The 20,680-nt window shown below is 43.3% G+C and overlaps 1 protein-coding gene across 1 annotated transcript; it reads left to right on the top strand.

Moving 5' to 3' along the window:
- Window positions 1–1,464: 1,464 nt before the first annotated feature.
- neff1 (neuronal intermediate filament family member 1) lies at window positions 1,465–6,552 on the top strand (the record flags this gene model as incomplete). Its single annotated transcript, XM_083978300.1, is given in 6 exon segments — window positions 1,465–1,507; window positions 1,510–1,635; window positions 1,638–2,473; window positions 4,301–4,618; window positions 5,110–5,234; window positions 6,177–6,552. Coding segments are annotated over 6 exon segments (1,824 nt in total).
- Between the last annotated feature and the right edge of the window lie 14,128 nt (window positions 6,553–20,680).

Raw genomic sequence — 20,680 nt, 5'->3', positions numbered from 1 at the left:
TATCTATCTAGCACAATAAATCTAAGGGGTTTTGACACAAGTCATGAATAATATTGTTTCTCCAAGACCAGCTTAAAACTGATCAAAACAACACTCTATCTATCTATCTATCTATCTATCTATCTATCTATCTATCTATCTATCTATCTATCTATCTATCTATCTATCTATCTATCTATGTAGAATACCAAACCTAAATTATTGATTAATCATTGACAAAAGTTTAGAGACTGGATCACTTTAAGAAGAAACAAGCTGACTTGCACCAGAGAAAAAGCAAACTCACTGTGTCTCACTCGAAGGAAGATTTACAGTTATTTTTGTTTAAGAGCTGTAATTGATCTAGTTTATATGTCAGAGATTTGTTTGCTTATTAACTGGTCTGGAGAAAACTAACTGCATTCAGATCGTAATCACACATAGTCCAAACTGATTTTAAGATGACTTGGCATTGGGCGTGATGCACATTTCCACTGTTTGGGCTGTGGTCCAGACACATTGTGTACCGGAGGCGCCTTGTGTGGTGTGAGGTTGTGGAGGTTGTGGAGGTGGTGGTGGGGAGGCTGCAGTCCTGTGGGTGTGAGCTCTCTCCTTCACAGGGGCGTGGTCCCTCTCCTGCCTGGATCAGGACCAAGGCCAGCGACAGCTCTGCGCAGCATTTGAACGTCGCACAGACCAGACACGATTCTGTTATTCACCGAGCTGACACCCAAGGCTGCAGGAGAATACACACCCTCACGTTAGAGGAACAACTTATTATGTAGGCTACATGTAGAAGTTCAATCAGACACATCTTCAGATAACTATTTCCAAGCTGCATTGCATACATACATCTGATGGAAGTTTTATTTATAGCATATGGAGTTTTGCCAAGAGGCTCGTAAACTCAACATGATCCATTCCATGTGTTTATGATGACGGCCAGTGGGAGGTCACACTTACAATATCCCACAGCATCAGTGATGTTTCCACGGTCCAGGGCTGTGACGAGACTGAGACAGTGCGTGAGAGCAACAATCAGGCCGCTGTAATGAGTCTCATCCTGTATTCCGATATTGCGGAGGTCGGGGAGGATGAGGGCGGCTGGATGTGGACTGCAGCACCAAAACACACTCTAGCGCACAGCTCCACACATCGATCCCATTTGCTATTCTGCTGGGACAGCAAAGAAAAACTGCAATGACAGTGGACAGTATGGACTGAGGTAACATGAGACAGTCCAGTGGGATAACAGATGTGCTGGGAAAAATTACATATATGATTTCATAATGGTGTGGGTTTTATTGTGCGTCCTTCAGCGTGAACACAAAAACACATCGTGCGTCAATGACTTAATGAAAAGTGAAGTTTATTAAGTTTTCAGTTCAAATTGCTACAATACAGTCCCCATACAAAACGTGATGTTCATGTAGAGTTGTGTTGTTGTGTTGATGCCTGGGCTCCACAGCAGAGGAGAGGGGCTGCATGAGTGGGTTCGTGTCTCCCCAGAGGGCGGAGGCTTTCTGCAAAAGCTGCAGGTTTCCCCTCATCTTCTGTTGTCTCTGCGTCAAATGATGCGTCGGCGCCTTCACTATAAAAGCACCTGTCCTGGCCAGACATCACTCGCATCTCACTTTCTCTCTCTCACGCACACTCACCCTCACACACTCCTGAACTCCACACTCACTCTGTCTCTCTCCCGTACAGAGCATTGGGGCCCGGGCACCACCGAAGTGAAGGAAACATGAGTTACTCCAGCGACATCTACAGCAGCAGCTCCTATCGGAAGATCTTCGGAGATGCCCCCCGGTCCGGACGCGTCGGGCTCGGCAGCGGCAGCGGCAGCAGCCCGTCCCGCCTGCACTCTGCGGGGTACCGCAGCAGCCACCGCACCTACGGCTCCCCCTCCGTCATGTCCTCCGCCACCTACCGCAGGACGGCGGCGCCGGGCCGCGTCTTCTCCTCCATGCAGGACTCCGTGGACCTGACCCAGTCCACCGCGGTGACCAACGAGCTCAAGATCATCCGCACCAACGAGAAGGAGCAGCTGCAGGGCCTCAACGACCGCTTCGTGTCCTTCATTGAGAAAGTGCACAACCTGGAGCAGCAGAACAAAGTCCTGGAGGCGGAGGTGACTCTGCTGCGCCAGCGCCACAGCGAGCCGTCCCGCCTGCACGAGCTGTACGAGCAGGAGATCCGCGAGCTGCGGGCGCGCGTGGAGGAGCTGACGCACGAGAAGAGCCAAATGCACCTGGACTGCGTGCAGATGAACGACACGCTGGAGCGCGTGAGGGAGAAGCTGGACGAGGAGAGCAGGCTGCGGGAGGAGGCGGAGAACACCCTGAAGGGCTACCGGAAGGACGTGGACGACGCCACCCTGGCGCGTCTGGAGCTGGAGAAGAAAGTTGAGTCACTGCTGGACGAGATCGCCTTCCTCAGGAAAGTTCATGAGGAGGAGCTGCAGGAGCTGCAGACTTCCCTGCAGGCCTCTCAGGTACCTACATCCCACTACACATCCCACTCAGGTACAGTAGCTACACATCCCACTGGTGATGATGACTAGTCTGACAGGTGGTGGGTAAGTTGGTCCACTTGTCACACTGACGCAAACCTCATGTCCTCCTCAGGCACTATGTTGCTGAGTCTTGTGGGCTGATCACAGTGGCAATATAAAACTTCATGATGGAGTGTTTTCAGACTAACAGTCATATTATACTGCAAATATAATATAACCACTACATTAAATCAGTCACAGGTTACTTAATTGGCTTAATATAAGTCAAATGTATCTGTATCTGTATCATTATGGGCTGGTGTTTCAGCTTCACTGAGCGGTTGCTGCAGCAGCAGTGTTGGTGAACAAGTCTGAACCGGTCCTGAGCTGTGTTTCTGTTTGTCCGACGAGCTACGTCCTCCTCAAACTCACCACTGCGCACTGGATAATTGATGGCACTGCAGTTCCGTTTCAGCACCGAGCGCTGTCCCTCCCCCTCCCCCTCCCTCCCCCTCTGAAAATGTGGGGTCTCCTGCGCCCCTGCAGCGTCCCGCCGCCGCGCGCCCACTCACCACTCACTCACAGCTGCGTGCCAAACTTCTACATGGAGTTTTCTTTTTTTCTTTTTTGTCAGTTATTAGCCTCCATGTTCAGGCAAAAAAAAAAACCAAAAAACAGCGTGTGTCCGTTTCGGTGGGGGCTCATGATGAAGTGTGTGGGTGTCGCGTCAGAAGGGGGGGGGGGGGGGGGGGGTCTCTTCAAAATAAAATACACTTAAAACGTTACAAGGTCATTGTAAACGCAGGGTAAAAAGCTACTGTAGCTCCGCCATTAGCCGGCGAACTCCGTGGGTGTGATGCTGGCGTGTTAATGTGTAATGGAAGAGGTGAAGAGGGGGTGCAGACTCAGAGGTGGGGAGGGGGAGGGCGTCAGAAAAATGCGGAGAAATAGCGCATAAGCCAAGGGTGTGGTCGTCCTCAGAGGAGCAGGAGGGGGGCAGACCCTGCATACACCTACCATGGAGCTAACTGGTGTAGCAGCAGCAGGCTACAACAGTGGAAGTTTAACCTAAAAAGTTTTAGTTTGCCATCAGTAACACTGACAATGATGCTCCTGGAGTTCCCATGACTTTATATGGAGTTGTTACTAATGTAGCATCACCATGTTGCAGATGCAGATATTCCCCTTGCAGCAGGGAGGGTTCACTGCAACTTTAAACAGCACAGATCAATTCACCATTATCTGAGGTATTAAGGAAGTCATGCATTTGAGTGACAGTTGCTGGGCAGATCCCTCCAGGGTCTCTCCTCTGCCCCGTGGGGATTTTTTTTTTTTTTTTATGCTCTGTAAGCTATTGACAGCACAGCTTTCTCCCTCCGACAGAGAGCAGAGTCAGCAGTCGATTAATCAGTCCTGCAGCAGTGAGTCCACCTCGCAGGACTGCAACTCAGCTCATCAACACATGGCTCATCTTTTACATACTGATGTCTCCTGAGGTATCACAGTGACAGACAAATACAGTGTGTATTGAACGCATGCTGCTGACAGAAATCTGTTAAATCTGTCCTGGACAAGCAGAACAGAGGAGCAATGGCACCTCAGTTTCCTTTTGGAACTAATAGTTCTTTATATTCTGACCAATTATGAGCAAATGACTTTGGCCATATTCATATTACACAAACTTTAATTAAAACCTTTTGGGAAATGAGACTATAGCTGTATCTTCTGGGTAAAAGGCTAAAAGTTAAATAAGTATAGGGTAGAATGTAGATACAGTATATAATTCCTGTCTATATAACTGTCCCTCTTCACTTCTCCTATGTCCAGGTGTCAGTGGAGATGGACATGAGTAAACCGGACCTGGCTGCTGCCCTGAAGGACATCCGGGCTCAGTACGAGAACCTGTCTGCCAGGAACCAGGTCCAGGCAGAGGACTGGTACCGCTCCAAGTTCGCTAGCGTGACCGAGGCGGCTGCCCGCAACCAGGACGCCGTTAAGCACTCCAAGGAGGAGCTGAGTGAGTACCGCAGGCAGGTGCAGGCCCGCACCCTGGAGATCGAGGCCCTCAGGGGCCACAACGAGGCTCTGGAGAGGCAGATTGCTGAGATGGACGATCGCCATAACAATGAACTTGGAGAAATGCAGGTATGCAAATAATATGGAATACTATGTTGTTTTTTGTTGGGTTTTTTTTATATAATCACTGTGTTTGAAACAACACTTGAAGGCAGGAACTGATCAAAACAGCATTATGTATGTAAAATGAATATCAGACAACAGATAAACCAATAACAGATCAGTTAATAACACAAACCAAACATGTCTCACGAGGCTGAGAGACGAGGCCAGGGATACACACTCATCAGCTGAACTCTCAGGCACTATCTCAGGGTAGACACTGATGAAGGATGCAGCCTGGGATCTTTAATTATAGGATATCTTTAATGAATCACTTTCATATTAAAAATTAATGCATCCCTCCTTCAGTGTCACTTCACAATTATTAAAATCTTTTTTTAGATGTTTATCAGCACATTTTCAATCCATCCCTATTCATGACTGTTCAGCAACAAGATAATTATATTTCATACTGTAATGTGATCTGTGTGTGTGTGTGTGTGTGTGTGTGTGTGTAGGACACCATCCAGCAGCTGGAGGGTGCTCTGCGTAGCACCAAGGGAGAGATGTCCCGTCACCTGCGCGAGTACCAGGACCTGCTGAATGTAAAGATGGCTCTGGACATTGAGATCGCTGCCTACAGGTTAGAGCCACACTACAAACAACACCACAGACTGTCATGTGCTCAGTGTTAGTTTGTAATAAAAGGTCTTATTTGACTTATTTTAAACATTTTCATGAAGAATAACAAAAATAAGTTCATGAATAATACTGAAAAAATAGTGTTTATTTTGATGTAGGTCTTAAAACATGCATTACAATGAGTTCCACTTAAACTCCAGTATGTATTTAAAGGTCCAGTGTGAAAAATGAGGGGAAAACAGTGACATCTAGCATTATTATTACTATTATTCATCTGTTAAAATAATTCTATTGTTTATTTATGAAGGTGAAACTCTTGAATCGTGCTCTCTGGTTGGCTGGATTTTCTATTCCGTACAAACATGGCGGCGCAAGATGGCGACACTCTCTAAGCAAGATCCTTGCTATATGTATATATATAAAAGAAGAATTATAAGGCTATGAAAACCAAACAGATTTTATTTTATAGCAATTTTACAAATATATTGATTCAGATTTTGCCAATAAACCTTGACAAACATTACACACTGGACCTTTAAGACATTTCTTTTTAAATTAAACCATCGTTTGCAGTGTTCTAGTTTTCAAGACAGATAGTTTGATCCTGTCCACCTATCTTAGCCCCTACATTTACTGTGAAGCAAAGAAAAAAAACAAAAACAAACTTGGATCCATTTTGAAATGTAGAATACATTAACAATGCAATGATCTATATAATCTGTGTTTCTTTTCTATTCCTCACTGTCAGATGAAACCTAACAATAATCTAATCTGGATGTTCGGGCAAATATACCAAAACAGGCAGCAGAGGTGCTGCCACTGATACACCAGTGACATCAGATCCCCCATCAGAGACACACACAGATACAAATAGAAACAAAACCAGACTAGAAGGTCGTCATCTCTGTCCCCTCTCTCTGTCTCTGTCTGTCTGTCTGAGCAGGAAGCTGCTGGAGGGTGAGGAGTGCCGTCTGAGCTCTGTGGGCGGAGCCATGGTCCAGTCGGGCTACCCCAGCTTCTCCTACATGTCGGCGCGAACCTACTCCCTGGGAGCCTACAGGAAGTCCAGCGCCAGGCCCGAGGAGGAGGAAGAGGAGGCAGAGGAGGAGGAGGAGAAGGAGGAGGAGGAGGGAGAGGAGGAGGGTGAGGAGGGAGAAGAGGGAGAGGAGGGAGATGAGGCGGAGGAGGGAGAGGAGGGAGATGACCAGGACGAGGGCGAGGAGGAAGAGGAGGAGGAGGAGGAAGAGGAGAAGCCAAAGGGGAAAGAGGAGAAGGAGAAGGAGAAGAAGAGCCCCACCGGCAAGAACACCAAGAGCTAAACTGCTTGTGTCATCCTCATCATCATCATCATCACCATCAACGACATCATCAATAACACATTCCACCTGTCACTCATATGGATCTGGTCTCATCATTTCACACACACACACACACACACACACACACACACACTTCTGCACACTCCAGATGCCTCACACCTTCTGTGTTTTCTGTCTCTGGTTTGCTCTGTAACTCAGAAGTGATTAGTTCAAACTGGATTAGGCCGGGGAGGAGCTTTAGGAGGGAATAGATGTCTTACTATGGCGGAGGGGTTTCAAACCATCATCATCATCAACATCAACGTTTTACATCACATCGGTGCAGGGAGACGCGTGGGAAGCTATTAGCATGACGCCACCAAGTCTCATCAACGATTTTTTTCTCCTCACACAAGCAACAACAGTTAATGTGCCATCACTGATCAGTAGTCACAGTAAAGAGCAATCAATAATACCTTGAAAGTAACAATTAACGTCAGCACACAGACTTTAAGATAAACGCACAGATCTTGGAGCATGTGAAAACAGCCAGTCCAACTTTTACGGTGCTATTTGATTTTTACATTTAAAAGTTGGGGAGTACTGTACTGTAAGTAAAGGTTTTTATGGCAGAACACAGCTCCACCAGCTCAAAAACCTTGAATGTTCGGGACGCTCGACAGAACATAGAGCTTCTATTTGAACTGTAAGTCAGACCCCATGTTTCACATACAGCAGCAGGCGGGTGCTTTTCACTCCCCCACCCCCATCTCTTTCTCTCTCTCTCTCTGTCTTCCACTCTCTCTTCCATTACTCTCCACTTAGTTCTACATCTCACCCCACCACGACAAAAAGAAATGTACCACAGGACCATTTCGAGCCCTCTCCCATTCTGTTTCGTTCCCCTGCAGCGTCACAGCACGGCAATAACGGCAAACTCGGCTCAGAAAAAAACTGTATATATACAAATGTGTTGGGGAGGGTGGGTGGTATTTTCAGTGGCTGGGAAAGGAGGAGTGCTGCAGCTCCTCCACGAGGAAGTGCATCCTTGGGAATGAAAAGTATAGTTTAAATTGCTGCTATATATAAATATATATATATTTTGGGAATATGAATTATCCCCCTTTGATTGATTCATTTGTCAAGAAATGTCTCGCCTGTCAGAGTTGAATATTTATGATTATATCCACTCCCTTACTCTCTATCCCTTCCTTCTCAGAGAAAAGCAACCCTTCTTTCTTTCTCCTCCTCCATAGACATGGTGGTGCTTTTTTTTTTTTTACTTTAGCTGGGAACTGGGAAAACAAGGTGGAGGTGAGCGTGGCTGTCGGTGTCAGTGCAGCTGACGGTGACACCGACAGCCCTCAGCTCAAGACTGCAAGTGGCAGGTGTGGCACATGCTGCTGGGGTCATGGTTATACGGTAGAGACGCATACAAGGGCTATTTTCACCATAACTCTTTCTATCACTTTGCCCTGAACTGTCTGCATCACGGTCGTTCATCATTTCACCCCCTTTTTGCTTTTTTTCCTCTTGACAAATGAATCGACCAACAGGCATGAATGCATGGCCTGACTCTTGGAGCTTGAATATCTAAAGGATGGGATAGATTTTTGCTTGTTGTGTGTTCAGTTAAAAAAAACAAGAAAAAAACAAAAACAAAAAAAACTTGCCTTAACCATGACTTAAAGTTAAAATAAAACATGTTCACCTGCATCTCACTTGTTTCTGGGGAGGCTGAGGAGTGCTGACACTTTCCAGAGCGTTCTGCTATACAACTGTGACTGTACGTGCTGCTATCTCATGCAGTGATATTCCTCTCAAAGCCAAATAAAAACATTTATTAACCAAATTCACTACATCTCTGTGTCTTCAATATTATATTATATTATATTTTTCTATTCTGACAAAGGGGCACATTATGTCATCAGAAAAATATACGGTAACATTTTATTTGACGCCTATCTCTATAATGCATCATAACCATACTTATAATGAGTTATAATGCAGCTATAGCACTGTATAACTATAGTTATAAACACTCATAAATGATCATAATTCTTTATAACAATAATCATAACACACTATAAAGCATTATATCATAAGGTCAGGTATAATTGTTAGTTACTCGCTGACAATGCCCACATCAATAATGCATTATAAATATAGTTATAATGTGTTATAATTGGCTTATAAACGTGCATAATTGGCTTATGAACGTGTATAACTATCATTATAAACACAAATAATCATAAGGCTTTATAACAATAAGCATAACACATCATAGAGCATTTTATAATGGCTTATAAGGTCAAGTATAATAGAGTTGTAATACTGTAGCCTATGATGTGTTAGGCTTATTGTTATACAGCCTTAATTTGTAAGTGTTTATATTAATAGTTATACATGTTTATAAGACAATTATAACACATTATAACTATATTTATAATGCATTTTTGATGTGGGCATTGTCAGCGAGTTACTAACAATTATAACGTATTATAATACCTGACCTTATAAGTCATGATAAAATGCTTTATAGTGTGTTATGATTATTGTTAATAAGTAAAAATGAATGTATTTAATAATTTTAAAAAAAGCATGAGGCTAAGTGATGTGATAATGATGCTCCATAGTTTGGTGCTATAATAGTGATTATGATAATGATTTAACTGAATATAATATTGTAAAATTGTATTGTAGACTGCTTAGCTGGTGTAAAGTGTAGTAGTGTAGATTTTGCATATAAGATGAACTTTGAAGGTTAAAAATATGTACAAATTATACAATTTGATGGTTTTTAAAAGCTGACTGACACAATGAGTCCTGAGGAAAAACCTTCACATTTATACATGTTCATACCTGACACCACCAACTGCCTAAGGCACTCATTCATATGCAAGTCATAAGCATCTCGAGTCTATGCCAGCATGCCTTTGGGTGAAAGGGTCGTCATTACCGTGAGCAGGTTCAACTTCATATCCTGGAGATTTTAATCTCCCAGTTCATCTTTTTTCAATATTAACATCTCATCCTTTTACTATTCAACTTCCATCCCACACACTTCACCTGACACTACTACTGCTGACAGCTGCATTTCCACTGTCACTGTTCACACCTCATCTTCAGTCCTTAACCTTGAAATGACTCAGCAGCTACTTCCAGTGATTATGTTTTGTCTGTTAGCTGCTCTGTTGATTTCAGTGAGGCCAATTTCCTTCACCGACGTTTCAGTTGTTTTCTGTTATTTACGCTTCAGCTGACAAATGAATGGCTTTCAACTATTCACACCTCACTTTTATGTGCAAACTCTTCTAAGCAAACACGCATTGTTGTGAGGAGCGAGTCACATCACTGATGCACCTTGATGCGCCATGATAGATGATGGTCCAAACGCACCGGCCCATCCTAGTCGGTTGGATACATGTTCTCTTCACCCACTGTGTAAGAGCATCAGCTGACACATCAACCTGTTCACAGCCTGCTACCACTGCAGGGAGTTGGACTGCAGGTGCTGCTTGGAAAGGGATCTGATGTGGGTGGATCAGCAGGCCTGGCTGAGACATTATAGCACAGATAAAGCAGATCTGGAACAGTTGAAGGTACATGCCTTGCTCAAAGGCACCTTGATAGCATTTCTTCTGTGAAGATATGTCTAGGTATTTACTTTCATTCCCACAAAACTAATAGAAACAGTGTCCCTGCCCGCTCCCCGAGCCTTCAAGCTGCGGTCGATACCTTGTCATTTAAGGGCGGAGCTGCATGATGTCTGCTGGGTGTTCTATCGGCGCCGCTCCTGCCTGCCTGCACCCAGAGGTGAAAGATGGGGTCGGCTAAGATGGATGGCAGTTGCCAACAGAAGCCCACCAGCACAGCTGTCAGCAGACACAACTTCATCACAGCTCCAGACTGTTTGTTTCCATGCTCACAGACTGGAGTCCAGCCTGTGTGTGTGTGTGAGTGTGTGTCTACAGCACAGAGGCAAAAACATCATTATAGCACTAATACACAATCTATAAAAGTGTCAGGGAAGCAGGAGGAAAGTAGAGAGAACAAATGGTTCTGACAAAAGAGGGAGATGAAACGGACACGCGAGTTTCAGGAAAAGAAAACGCGACATGATACAGCAAAGTGAAAAGACAAGAGCTGCAAAAACATCTGCGGATGTGCCCAGGACAATCAATAAGTAGTCATATACTGTTTGAGACAGATCGCTCTGATGCTGCAGGAGAGATAAGGGTATATGGACTTACACTATCTGTGTTCAGAGTTCTGTGTCAGTGCATCTCTGTGGGCAGCACAGTGAACAGCGGTTGGTACTGTCACCTCACAGCGCGGAGGTTCAGGCTGTCAGCATGACATCTGCAACTTCCTCTCAGTCCAGAGCTTAAAGCAGATATCACTGGCACGGCCGTTTCGGCTAATGCTGCGTTCAAGGCAGGCTTTTGAAACCGTAAGTTACAGCTTCAAGTCACAACTACGACTTGGTAGCGTTCCAGGTAACCCGTAGCTCGTGTTTTTACCATCCTGTTGTCTGTGAAAGTTCCCTATAACGGCCACTCGTAACTTCCGACCCGTGAACTCGTACCAGATCGAACTGGTATGACTTCACAGGAAGGAAAAACACAAAGTACGAGTTTCCTTGAACGCACCATGAGTTAGCAGCCCCCGCCCTTGTAAGGCATCAATTGGTCCTCGTGCTACGTCACCACATTCACGCGCATCCCTTGGCTGCACACACAGCCCTTCATGCCGTTCTCTCTTCTCATTGGATAACACTTGTATCCCACAAGGAAAATTTTCCCCTCGGGTTACAGCAGAGCAGAGTGACGGAGAGACTCGTGTTTAGGCTGAAATACTTCATGTAAGTGATTGCTGACGGAAAATAGGACTATTTAGGACTTATATTAACAAAAACATTCCACTGATATCTGCTTTAATGTGTGTGACTCCAAACTGCCCATAGATGTGAATGTGTTGTACATCATTCCAGGGCTGTTGCTAGGAATTCTGGGCCCCCTGAAAAAATACTGAAGTGGGCCCCCACCCCCTGACTTTTCATTGCCACTTTTGATTGACCTTGTATAAGAGGAATTTAGTTAAAAAAAAAAAAATCAGTCTCCTGGGGGTTTTTGTGGGCATTACTGAGGTGTGGGCCCCTATCATCACCTTTCTCCTCTACATCATTCCTGTGATAGACTGGTGACCTCATCAAAGTGCACCCCGGCCTCACCCTGTGTCTGCTGGGACTGTCCCCAGCCACCCTATTATCTACAAGAATAAGCAGTTGTGTCAAATTAATGATTGAATGAATGGATTAATTGCTTAATCAATAATGAATTCCTTGTCTCCTGCACACGGAGCAGCTGGTCTGTACGTGCAGAGAGGGTTAGGTTCCTTTTTCACAATTAACAACCTGCGGTTCCACTATGCTTTGTTTTGTTTTGTTTTGTTTTGTAGGCTATACTGATGAAACAGATAATTATCGATCTTCTTTACTTCAGGATCCATCTGCAACACGGCCAACCAGCCTGTTTCCTGACGATGATGATACAGCAACGAAATGAAAGAGCGTGGTGAAGACAGCCTCGTCTATAACTGTAAATCAATACGGTTAAAGAGGAACTTAACACTCCCTGGAAATCTTGTTTTTGCTGACCTGCAGCGGTTTAACCTCTCAGCGTGCTGCAGTGATGCACATGTGAACATCAACGATGGGTGTGGTTGCCAGGGCCGTTGCTAGGAATTCTGGGCCCCCTTAAAGAATACTAAAGTGCAGGCCCCTATACCCTGACTTTTCCAGTTTTTTTTTTCTTAGACTATGTATGTCTACTACTTTGTTTTGAATAATTGATAATGCAGCATTACTATGAGTAAGCCTGTGAATATTGTGCTCTATAAATAAATTGGATTTGATTGGATTGGATTCTCATTTGTCCAGGTCATAGTTATATCAAGGAAATTTAAATCGAATGCAACTGGACATGGTTAAAAACAAATAACCAAGTCCAGTTGCATTCGATTTAAATTTCCTTGAGACATTACTATGAGTATTACTGTAGTCAGGGTCTTATGCAGAATAAATCAGTCATACAAACATTAGACTACTGGGGTTTTTTGTGGGCCCCACTGGGCGCTGGGCCCCTAGAATTATCATCACCCTTTTCCCCTATACAACGGCCCTGGTGGTTGCATCTGATCACATACCAAGTCTGTTGGGTGTGGTAAGATTAATTGATGACACCAGGACGGTGCTTTTCAGTCTGGTAGTAAGTTTTTTTATTCTTCAACATTTTTTTTTTTCAGAGGGATCCTGTCCCAAAGCCTGCTGCTCCTCAGACCCTCCTCTCTCAGTGTATGACTGATGTGCTGTGTTTCCTCACTGACACAGGGAGAGTTATGACTCGGCATGGGCCCGTGTGCTGGGGCATCAGACAGGCAGCGTGTCAGAGGGCAGATTTATGGAAAATTCAAGAGTCCGATCAATCCCACGGCTCTGCAGGCCCGGCGGCCTGCCGCTGGCTGGACCGTGGAATCGTCCTTGATTTGGCCACGCTGCTGCTGCTGCGTGCGTGTGCGTGTTGAGCTCTGCTGTCAGCAGATTCTGTTGTTGTGGAGGTGCATGCATAATTGAACCGCTCTCCTCCTCCTCCTCCACTGCACCCCCGAGACCCTTCAAGATAAAGCAATAAATACTCAACCTCAGCATTTAACAACCAACCTTCCCTGGTCCTGCTGCCGGGAGTCCACAACCATATAATTACATTTCTGCTTTTAAGTGAGTTAAACACAGAGATACTGGCAAACACACATCAGTGACCTTGCCATTGCAGGTGCTGACATCCCGATTCTGAGGGTTATTTGGTCTTATAGATACATTATATTATATAATATTATAATAATAGTTTTCAGTTTTCACAAAGTAGGAATTAACAAATGTTGTAGTGAAACTTATTTCTTGACAGTAGAGAACTGTTGACAGAGCTGCTTGGTGTCCGCTCTGTATCAGTCTCCAGCTCATTTTCAGTTCAGGGATCAGTGTTTTGATTCATTGTCTCTTTCTGTCTCGTCCTTCCCCTCTCTGTTTCCACTCATCTTTCTGTCTTTTTCTCACTGTCTCTCTCTCTCTCTCTCTTCCTCTCTCCCCCTCTCTCTCTCTCTCCCGGTAAGTCTATTGCTATATATAGACTTCTGCATTGCAGATGTCCCAGAGCCCTGCAGTTTTGGAGGAGCTGCTGAGGAGTCCCAGCCAAAAATCCTGGCTGCCTGACACGCTGAGCCCAGACGAGCGGAAGCGTCACACTAACTGTGTACCACAAGTTGGGACAGTTGAACCATGACAGGGCTGTACACAGTATCAGTGTGCATGTGCAGTATGCTGTGCAGAATAACTGAGCAACGTCCGCGGCATCAACACTGCGGCAAGGATGAAGTGCCCCCAACAGAATAGAGTCAAAAGCACTGCAGTCATAATCTTTGGGTGGGTGGTATGTGAGCGAATGGCAGGGTATTTTCTGTTGTCATGTTCATTTTTCTCACTGTTTCTTTCTCTTCTGCTCTTAAAGTCTTGTTTTTTAAAATAACTGCTGGGTGATGGTCAACTGTTTCAAAGTTTCAACCTCCAGGATTGATTGTGAATGTTCAATATGTGTTTATTCCAAACATGTTCGTTCCTTGTGCAATTTATAAAGAATATAATGTAATTACTAGTGATGTAATCCTATCAAATCAGCAAAATCACTTCAAGTTGATTTGTGGAGGCTTGGCATAAATACAGTGGAGCCAGAATAACCTATAGACCAAAATAGGCAACAACAAAAAATACAATTTCTTCTATGGAATAGCATCATGAGTTATGATTGAAAGGATGATACAAGACGATATTAGAAAAAACTGAAGTCAAAGAGTGTGTCAAGATGGACATAAGTGGTACTGATATAATTTTCATCATGTCATAGTCTTACAGTGATTACTGAGTCCTTAGGATTTGAAGATCAATGGAAATCAAACAGTTTAACCTTGTTACATGGTGTTTTTATATTATGTAGCCTAATACAAGACATGTCATGAGCATAACCCCAAACCCTGTAACTACATAAAGCAAGAGTTAGCATTAGCCCAGCCACTATGACAGTGCAAGACAACAACAACACACAATAATAGTCTGAACACAGTTTAAAACATAAAGGCAGAGACATTGTTCATCATAGTTTTAAACAGACCCAAATTCAGTGTTTGTGTGGTATTAAATAATCACTTGAAGGTGTTGAGTAGTTGCTATGTGACCAGTTTAATCAGGTACAGAGGTATGGTGGCACGTTACCTTTCAAAACTTGATGAATAAAATGGTACCAGTGAGTATCTGACACATAAAGGTGTCCTTTTCACGTAAAATGCAGGGATGGTGTAGTAACTCTCACAAGTGATGAATCTGAGTGCAGACGACTGATAAACCGAGTTACGTGCAAGAAGAGTGGAAACAGAGGCATGCCTGTAGATAACATCACCAAAATCCAGAACTGCAGCAAATAACCAACATCAAACAGGCTACAAGATGCTAACTGTGGTGACTGTTCTGATCGGTCAACAGACTCCTCATCTGAGTCTGGGTCTGACTGAGGCTCAGACAGATGGTTGAGTGTCTCCTCCTCTAACCATCTGCTCCTTCACCTGTCGACCTAGCACCAGCAGCGGTGGTCAGAGGGTCACAAGGCCTGATCCTGATTTTCTCAATGAGGACATAAGGGTAGATGAAGTTCTGTGTCTGGAGAGGAACTTTAAAGGGATAGTTCAACATTGTTCAATTTGTTTTTGAGACAAATGCAGAGACTGCTTGCCGAAAAACTGCCCCCGACGGGAACGTGCATCAGCGGTTTTGCATGAATTTACCTCGAAAACAACTCCTTCTCGCAATGTTCTGTTATTATCTCATAGCGTGGTGAATGTGCAGGTCACAACTTGTCCACGAAAGCGTTTTGGAGTTGTTGGATTGTATATTTGATGAGTTTGTTGAGGAAAACCAAGAAATCCCATTAGCCTCCGTAGCGTAGCTCTGAGCAGCTCGCGGCTCTGCTCCGCCGTTCTAAAAATAGTTTGCACCGACATTAAAGGTAAGGAACCTACTCTTAAGATTATAGGGATTATGAAAATGGGCCAATTTGCCAAAAATGTTGAACTATCCCTTTAATGAAAACAGTAAACTCGTGAAGACAAGAATTGTTTTCTGTGTAGCTTTTGTGTGTGGTTTTCAGGGCAAGTTTGTTTGTACAGCACCTTTAAATATGCTTAACATGAGATAAAATGCATTATAAAAATCCATAAGTATGATTCGAATTTTTTGAGCACTTGGCCTTTTAACTTGGCCTTGGTATCACTTCATTTTATATCATTGTTATGTTATAGAAATGCTACAGCTATAGCATTAGGTTATCTATTTTGTATATGTCTTAGATTCTAACACACAGCAGCCAGCTGTGAGGTGACAGTGCTAACCACAGCCGTCCTCCTGATGATCAGACATTATTTAATCCAAATTGAAAACGTTTTTATCTTCACAATATGTCTAACATCTGGGTTAAACTTCCAGGCCTTGGCCCTTTCTGTGCAGAGTTTGCATGTTCTGTGTCGGCATGGGTTCTCTCCAGGAAGAAAGAAGCCTGGATACCTGAGCGACATTTAATGTAGCCCCCCCAAAAAAGATAAACTAAAAAAAAAAAAAAAACTATATTCTGATGTTGCTTATAACTGCTAACTAACATGGTGTGGTGGTGGTGGCTGTGGCCTTGTACCAAAGACCAAATCAAAGCTGTGCAACAGAACATCACTTCCTCTTGTGTCAAACAGACACATACAGATGATTTAGGGAACAGAAGCAGAGCACTGATCGCTTTATCTGTTTATTTGGAATGTTTCTAACATCTCCTGCACAGGTTTATTTGATCTTTTCTCAGTGGAAATGCAAAGCTGTGGGGCGCTGCCTTCACTAGCTGTGACATATTTTTGGAAAATGCAACAAAAAAATTAAAAATTAAAAATCAAAGAATTGCAAATTAGTAAAGAAGATGAAGTATAGTTTTCACACTTTTTTTTTTTGGTTTATGTAACCACCGAGTTTGTGGATTGTTGTCTGGGGTGATTTATGAGCCCAGCCCTCTTCTGCTCTGTAGGTACCATTCATCACAGACACTCTAGTGAACACGCTACAGTATGATGTCACATCCTATTGAACTGTTATATTTGGGCTGCAATGCTCACCTCCTTTTCCTTCTGCTGCAACAGCAGTAGGCCATTAAGTATTTATAACTACTGGCTTCTGTCAGGCAATAGGACTGACACACACACACACACACACACACACACACACACACACACACACACACACACACACACACACACACACACACACACACACACACACACATATACACACAGTTATGTCTCCATGACTGGATATAACACTGATTTAAATTCATTACGCAAAAACCTTAAACCTTAGCTACTTCTCACCAAACCTCATACCTAACTAAACTAACCCTTAAAGTGACTTATACTATGGGGACTTCCTTTTTGTACCCATATAGTGAGGCTGTATAAACTGATTAAGTTCCCCACAACATGTGTAATACCTGGAATGTGCACACATGCTTGCGTGCATGCACACACACACACACACACATACAAACACACTCACACAATTACAGTGAGGTTTTGCTGCCACTTGGTGTTAAAGGTGCAAATTGCAGATAGTTTTAAAAGCAGGACATGAGCAGCACCATCAAGCCTTCCAGTCACTCCAGCCCTCATCACAGTGATAATGACATTTACATGCCCAGTATTTTACCTGTTGAAATGTTGACATTTTATTGTCATTGGTAAAATTATTATGTCATATGCATTACTACGACAACTACTTATCATCCTGCCTGAAAATGAGAGTCATTGACTGTGTAATAGCCTATCAATAGTAAAATAAACTTTTCAAAAGGCCTCATTTGACCCATTGACAAAACATCTCAGCTCAGTGGGAGCCTGGACATCATCAACCACTGTGTTTAATGTAGTTTTTACAGTATCTACATATATCTAATAGCATTATTCTTTTCTCACATTTCAGATAATACAAGAATGTACTAACAATTGCATCTGATACTGTAGGCTACTACTTTTGATCATCTACATTGCCACAGTATTTGTCTTGAACTCAGGCCACACCCCCTTTGACGTCAGAGGCCTCAGCTGATAGTGTCAAGCTAACCAGAGCACAGCTACACAATAGGCAGCCAGTCCTCAAAAATAAAAGCACACATTCGCTACTTTCAAATTTGCACAGTTTTGAGTGTGAAATTAGTTTTAAAAAACAAACATATGAGACATATCATATTACTTACTATTTAATAAATACATGTATTATTATATTACACTGCACAAAACACAAATATAAATCCCCAAATTTTCTCTATTCCAGTCAAAGCTCTCTTTAGTCATCTTTACATTGTTGGCCTGTCAGACACCAGCACAGACATTTGTATAGGAGTAAAATGTACAGTATGTGGTAGATATATGATTATTACTTACGGTTATACTAATTGACAACTCAGCCATAACTAGATGCATTTTTTTGAAAGACAGAAACAGATTATTCTCAGAGTGTTGTGGTCTTAGATTAGGATCAATCATGATATTAACTTTCTGGCCTTTCTGTCAATCACTGCTCACAGCCCTCTCTCATGTGTGTGCACTGTCCTGATCTCCATCAATGTGTCCAAGGCTTGTCTCTAGGGGGAGACAGACGCCGTCTTGTAGCCAGTGTAACAGATCGATGGCAGCTGAGAAAGAGGCCCATTTCCACAGACCCTGGCATTAACACGCATTGTCAGTCATCAGAGCAATCAGGGCACATCCGTGGCAGTGTAGTGTGGTGTGTGGGGAGGTTACAGTCTCACAATGACACAATAGCTAAAAAAAATAACCTTGGTACCGTTTTCCTTACCTCAGATTTAATTTACACATTTACTTCAGACTCAATTTGTACAAGAAAATTAAGCTTTCATTTAACAAGAGACACTTGGAAGTGTGATGTTTCTGTGCCTGCTCTTGCGTTATCATCCTTCCCCCCTCCTTCACTCAGCCAAGTCACGAATCAGCAGATGTTCCCAGATAAGAGTTGATGAGTTGGTAGAAAAATATTCAGACCCATCTCATTATCTGTGCCTTTCAAAATATGATTCAGGTACACCACTAATGATGGAACAATGCACAAAGAAAATAAGAAATGCTGATGTTTGTGTTGGGGAAAGATGCTGAGAGTGATATTTCTAATGTGTGAGTTGCATCAAAACAGCTGAGAGAAACTGGACTAGATGCTGGTGTTGTCTTCAGAACTGTGGATGATGACATCATTTTAATATATCAGGGTACAACAATCATATCAGGAACACATTTCCAGTGGTTCCAGGTCAGTTTTCTTCAGGACAGCTCTGTTCTTATGCTCATTCCTAAAAACCTCATTAGCTGACAATTCCCAGCTCTACCTCACACTTAAATCCAGGGGGTAAAAGACATTTATAAAAACAAATGGCAGCTGAACATGACTGAAAAGAGGAAGCTCACACACTGATAAATTCTCCAATTTTTTATTCTCTTAATACACAAGAGAGTGAAACACTGTGTCCCCTGGGAGTGAGGTGGACCGCAGTCCTCTGTAGTGGATCTTTCATCCACACTTTACAGCAGCAGCTCGGCTGGTTCAAGGGATGAACAACAGATAATTGTTAGTCACACAGGCAAATATATAGATAAAGAGGTATGTCACCAGTCTGACTCGTACTCATCTTTATCCTCCATAGTTTACAGCAGCAGCTCAAGTGGGAAAAAGGAAATACAGTAAATAATGATTAGTGAGACAGACAAAGAAATACTCAAGTTACTAAACATGTTCACACAGCAACACAAGTGTCTGTCACAAGTCAGTGGCTGACACTCACCCTGTCCATGGTGAACAGCAGCAGCTCAGGAGGCAGAGTGGGAGGAAAAGACACAATGGTTAGTGATGTTTGATACTACATTACATGAATAAAGTGTACACATTTATTTACACTAATGTCTTTATATGGTATTTTATAATGTTGCTGATCATAGCCTACTCACTTTCTCTGTCCATGGTTCTCTGTCCATCAGCGGCTCAGGAGGCAGAGTGGGGGAAAAAGACATAATGGTTAGTGAGGCAGACTAGTGATGTTTGCCATACTACATACACTACACTACTGTCTTTATATGGTATTACATGAATAAAGGCATGTAGCCAGTGTACACATTAGTTTACACTACTGTTTTTATATTGCATTATATAATGTTGCTGATCATACTCACTTTCTCTGTCCATGGTTCTCTGTCCATCAGCAGCTCAGGAGGCAGAGGAAGAAAAAAAAGAAAGGTCAGTGAGACTAATTATCTTAATAATAACAATTAATTATAACAATAAACATACAGAATACCAGAGTAAACAGGTTCTCACAATAACACAACTTGCTGCCTAACTACACTATAGGTGATTTGTTTTCCGTGTCAGAGGCTCATACTCACCTTCTCCGTCCTCATAAGACAGCAGCTCTAAGAGACAAGTTCAGCTCAGGAGGCAGAGGGAAGTCATGGTTAGTGAGATGAACAAGAACTAAACATGGAGGTAAACAGGATCAACATAGAGAAGCTCACACTCACCTTTTTCGTCCTCGTCAGCTGGGATCTCCAGAGTTGATCCCAGCTGACTCTGGGCGAGGGGAAGGGAAAGGGGGAGGGGGAGGGATGTGGCTAAGAGGGGGGTTGGGGGTTCGATGTAAGTGGGAGGTAAGAGGGAGAATTATGATGCTCGACCAACAAAATTGACTGAACCCCGCCAGACGCAAAGGCCAGTCCCAAGAAAGAAAGAGCGCTGGTCGAGCCACAGAACCTAAATGTGCAGAACTACAGAAAAACCAAGTGCAATAAAGTGTTTTGTGAATAATATGATGCTGAACCAACCAAACTGACCGAACCCCGCCAGACGCAAAGGCCAGTCCCAAGAAAAATGGTTGATCAACCTAAATGTGCAAAACTACAGAAAAACCAAGTGCAATAAAGTGTTTGGTGAATAATATGATGCTCAACCAACTAA

This window comes from Trachurus trachurus, assembly GCF_905171665.1.
Source record: "Trachurus trachurus genome assembly, chromosome: 9".
In the NCBI taxonomy this organism is placed as follows: Eukaryota; Metazoa; Chordata; class Actinopteri; order Carangiformes; family Carangidae; genus Trachurus; species Trachurus trachurus.
Note: the sequence above shows the minus strand (reverse complement) of the source record. Positions and strands in the feature narration are given on the sequence as shown.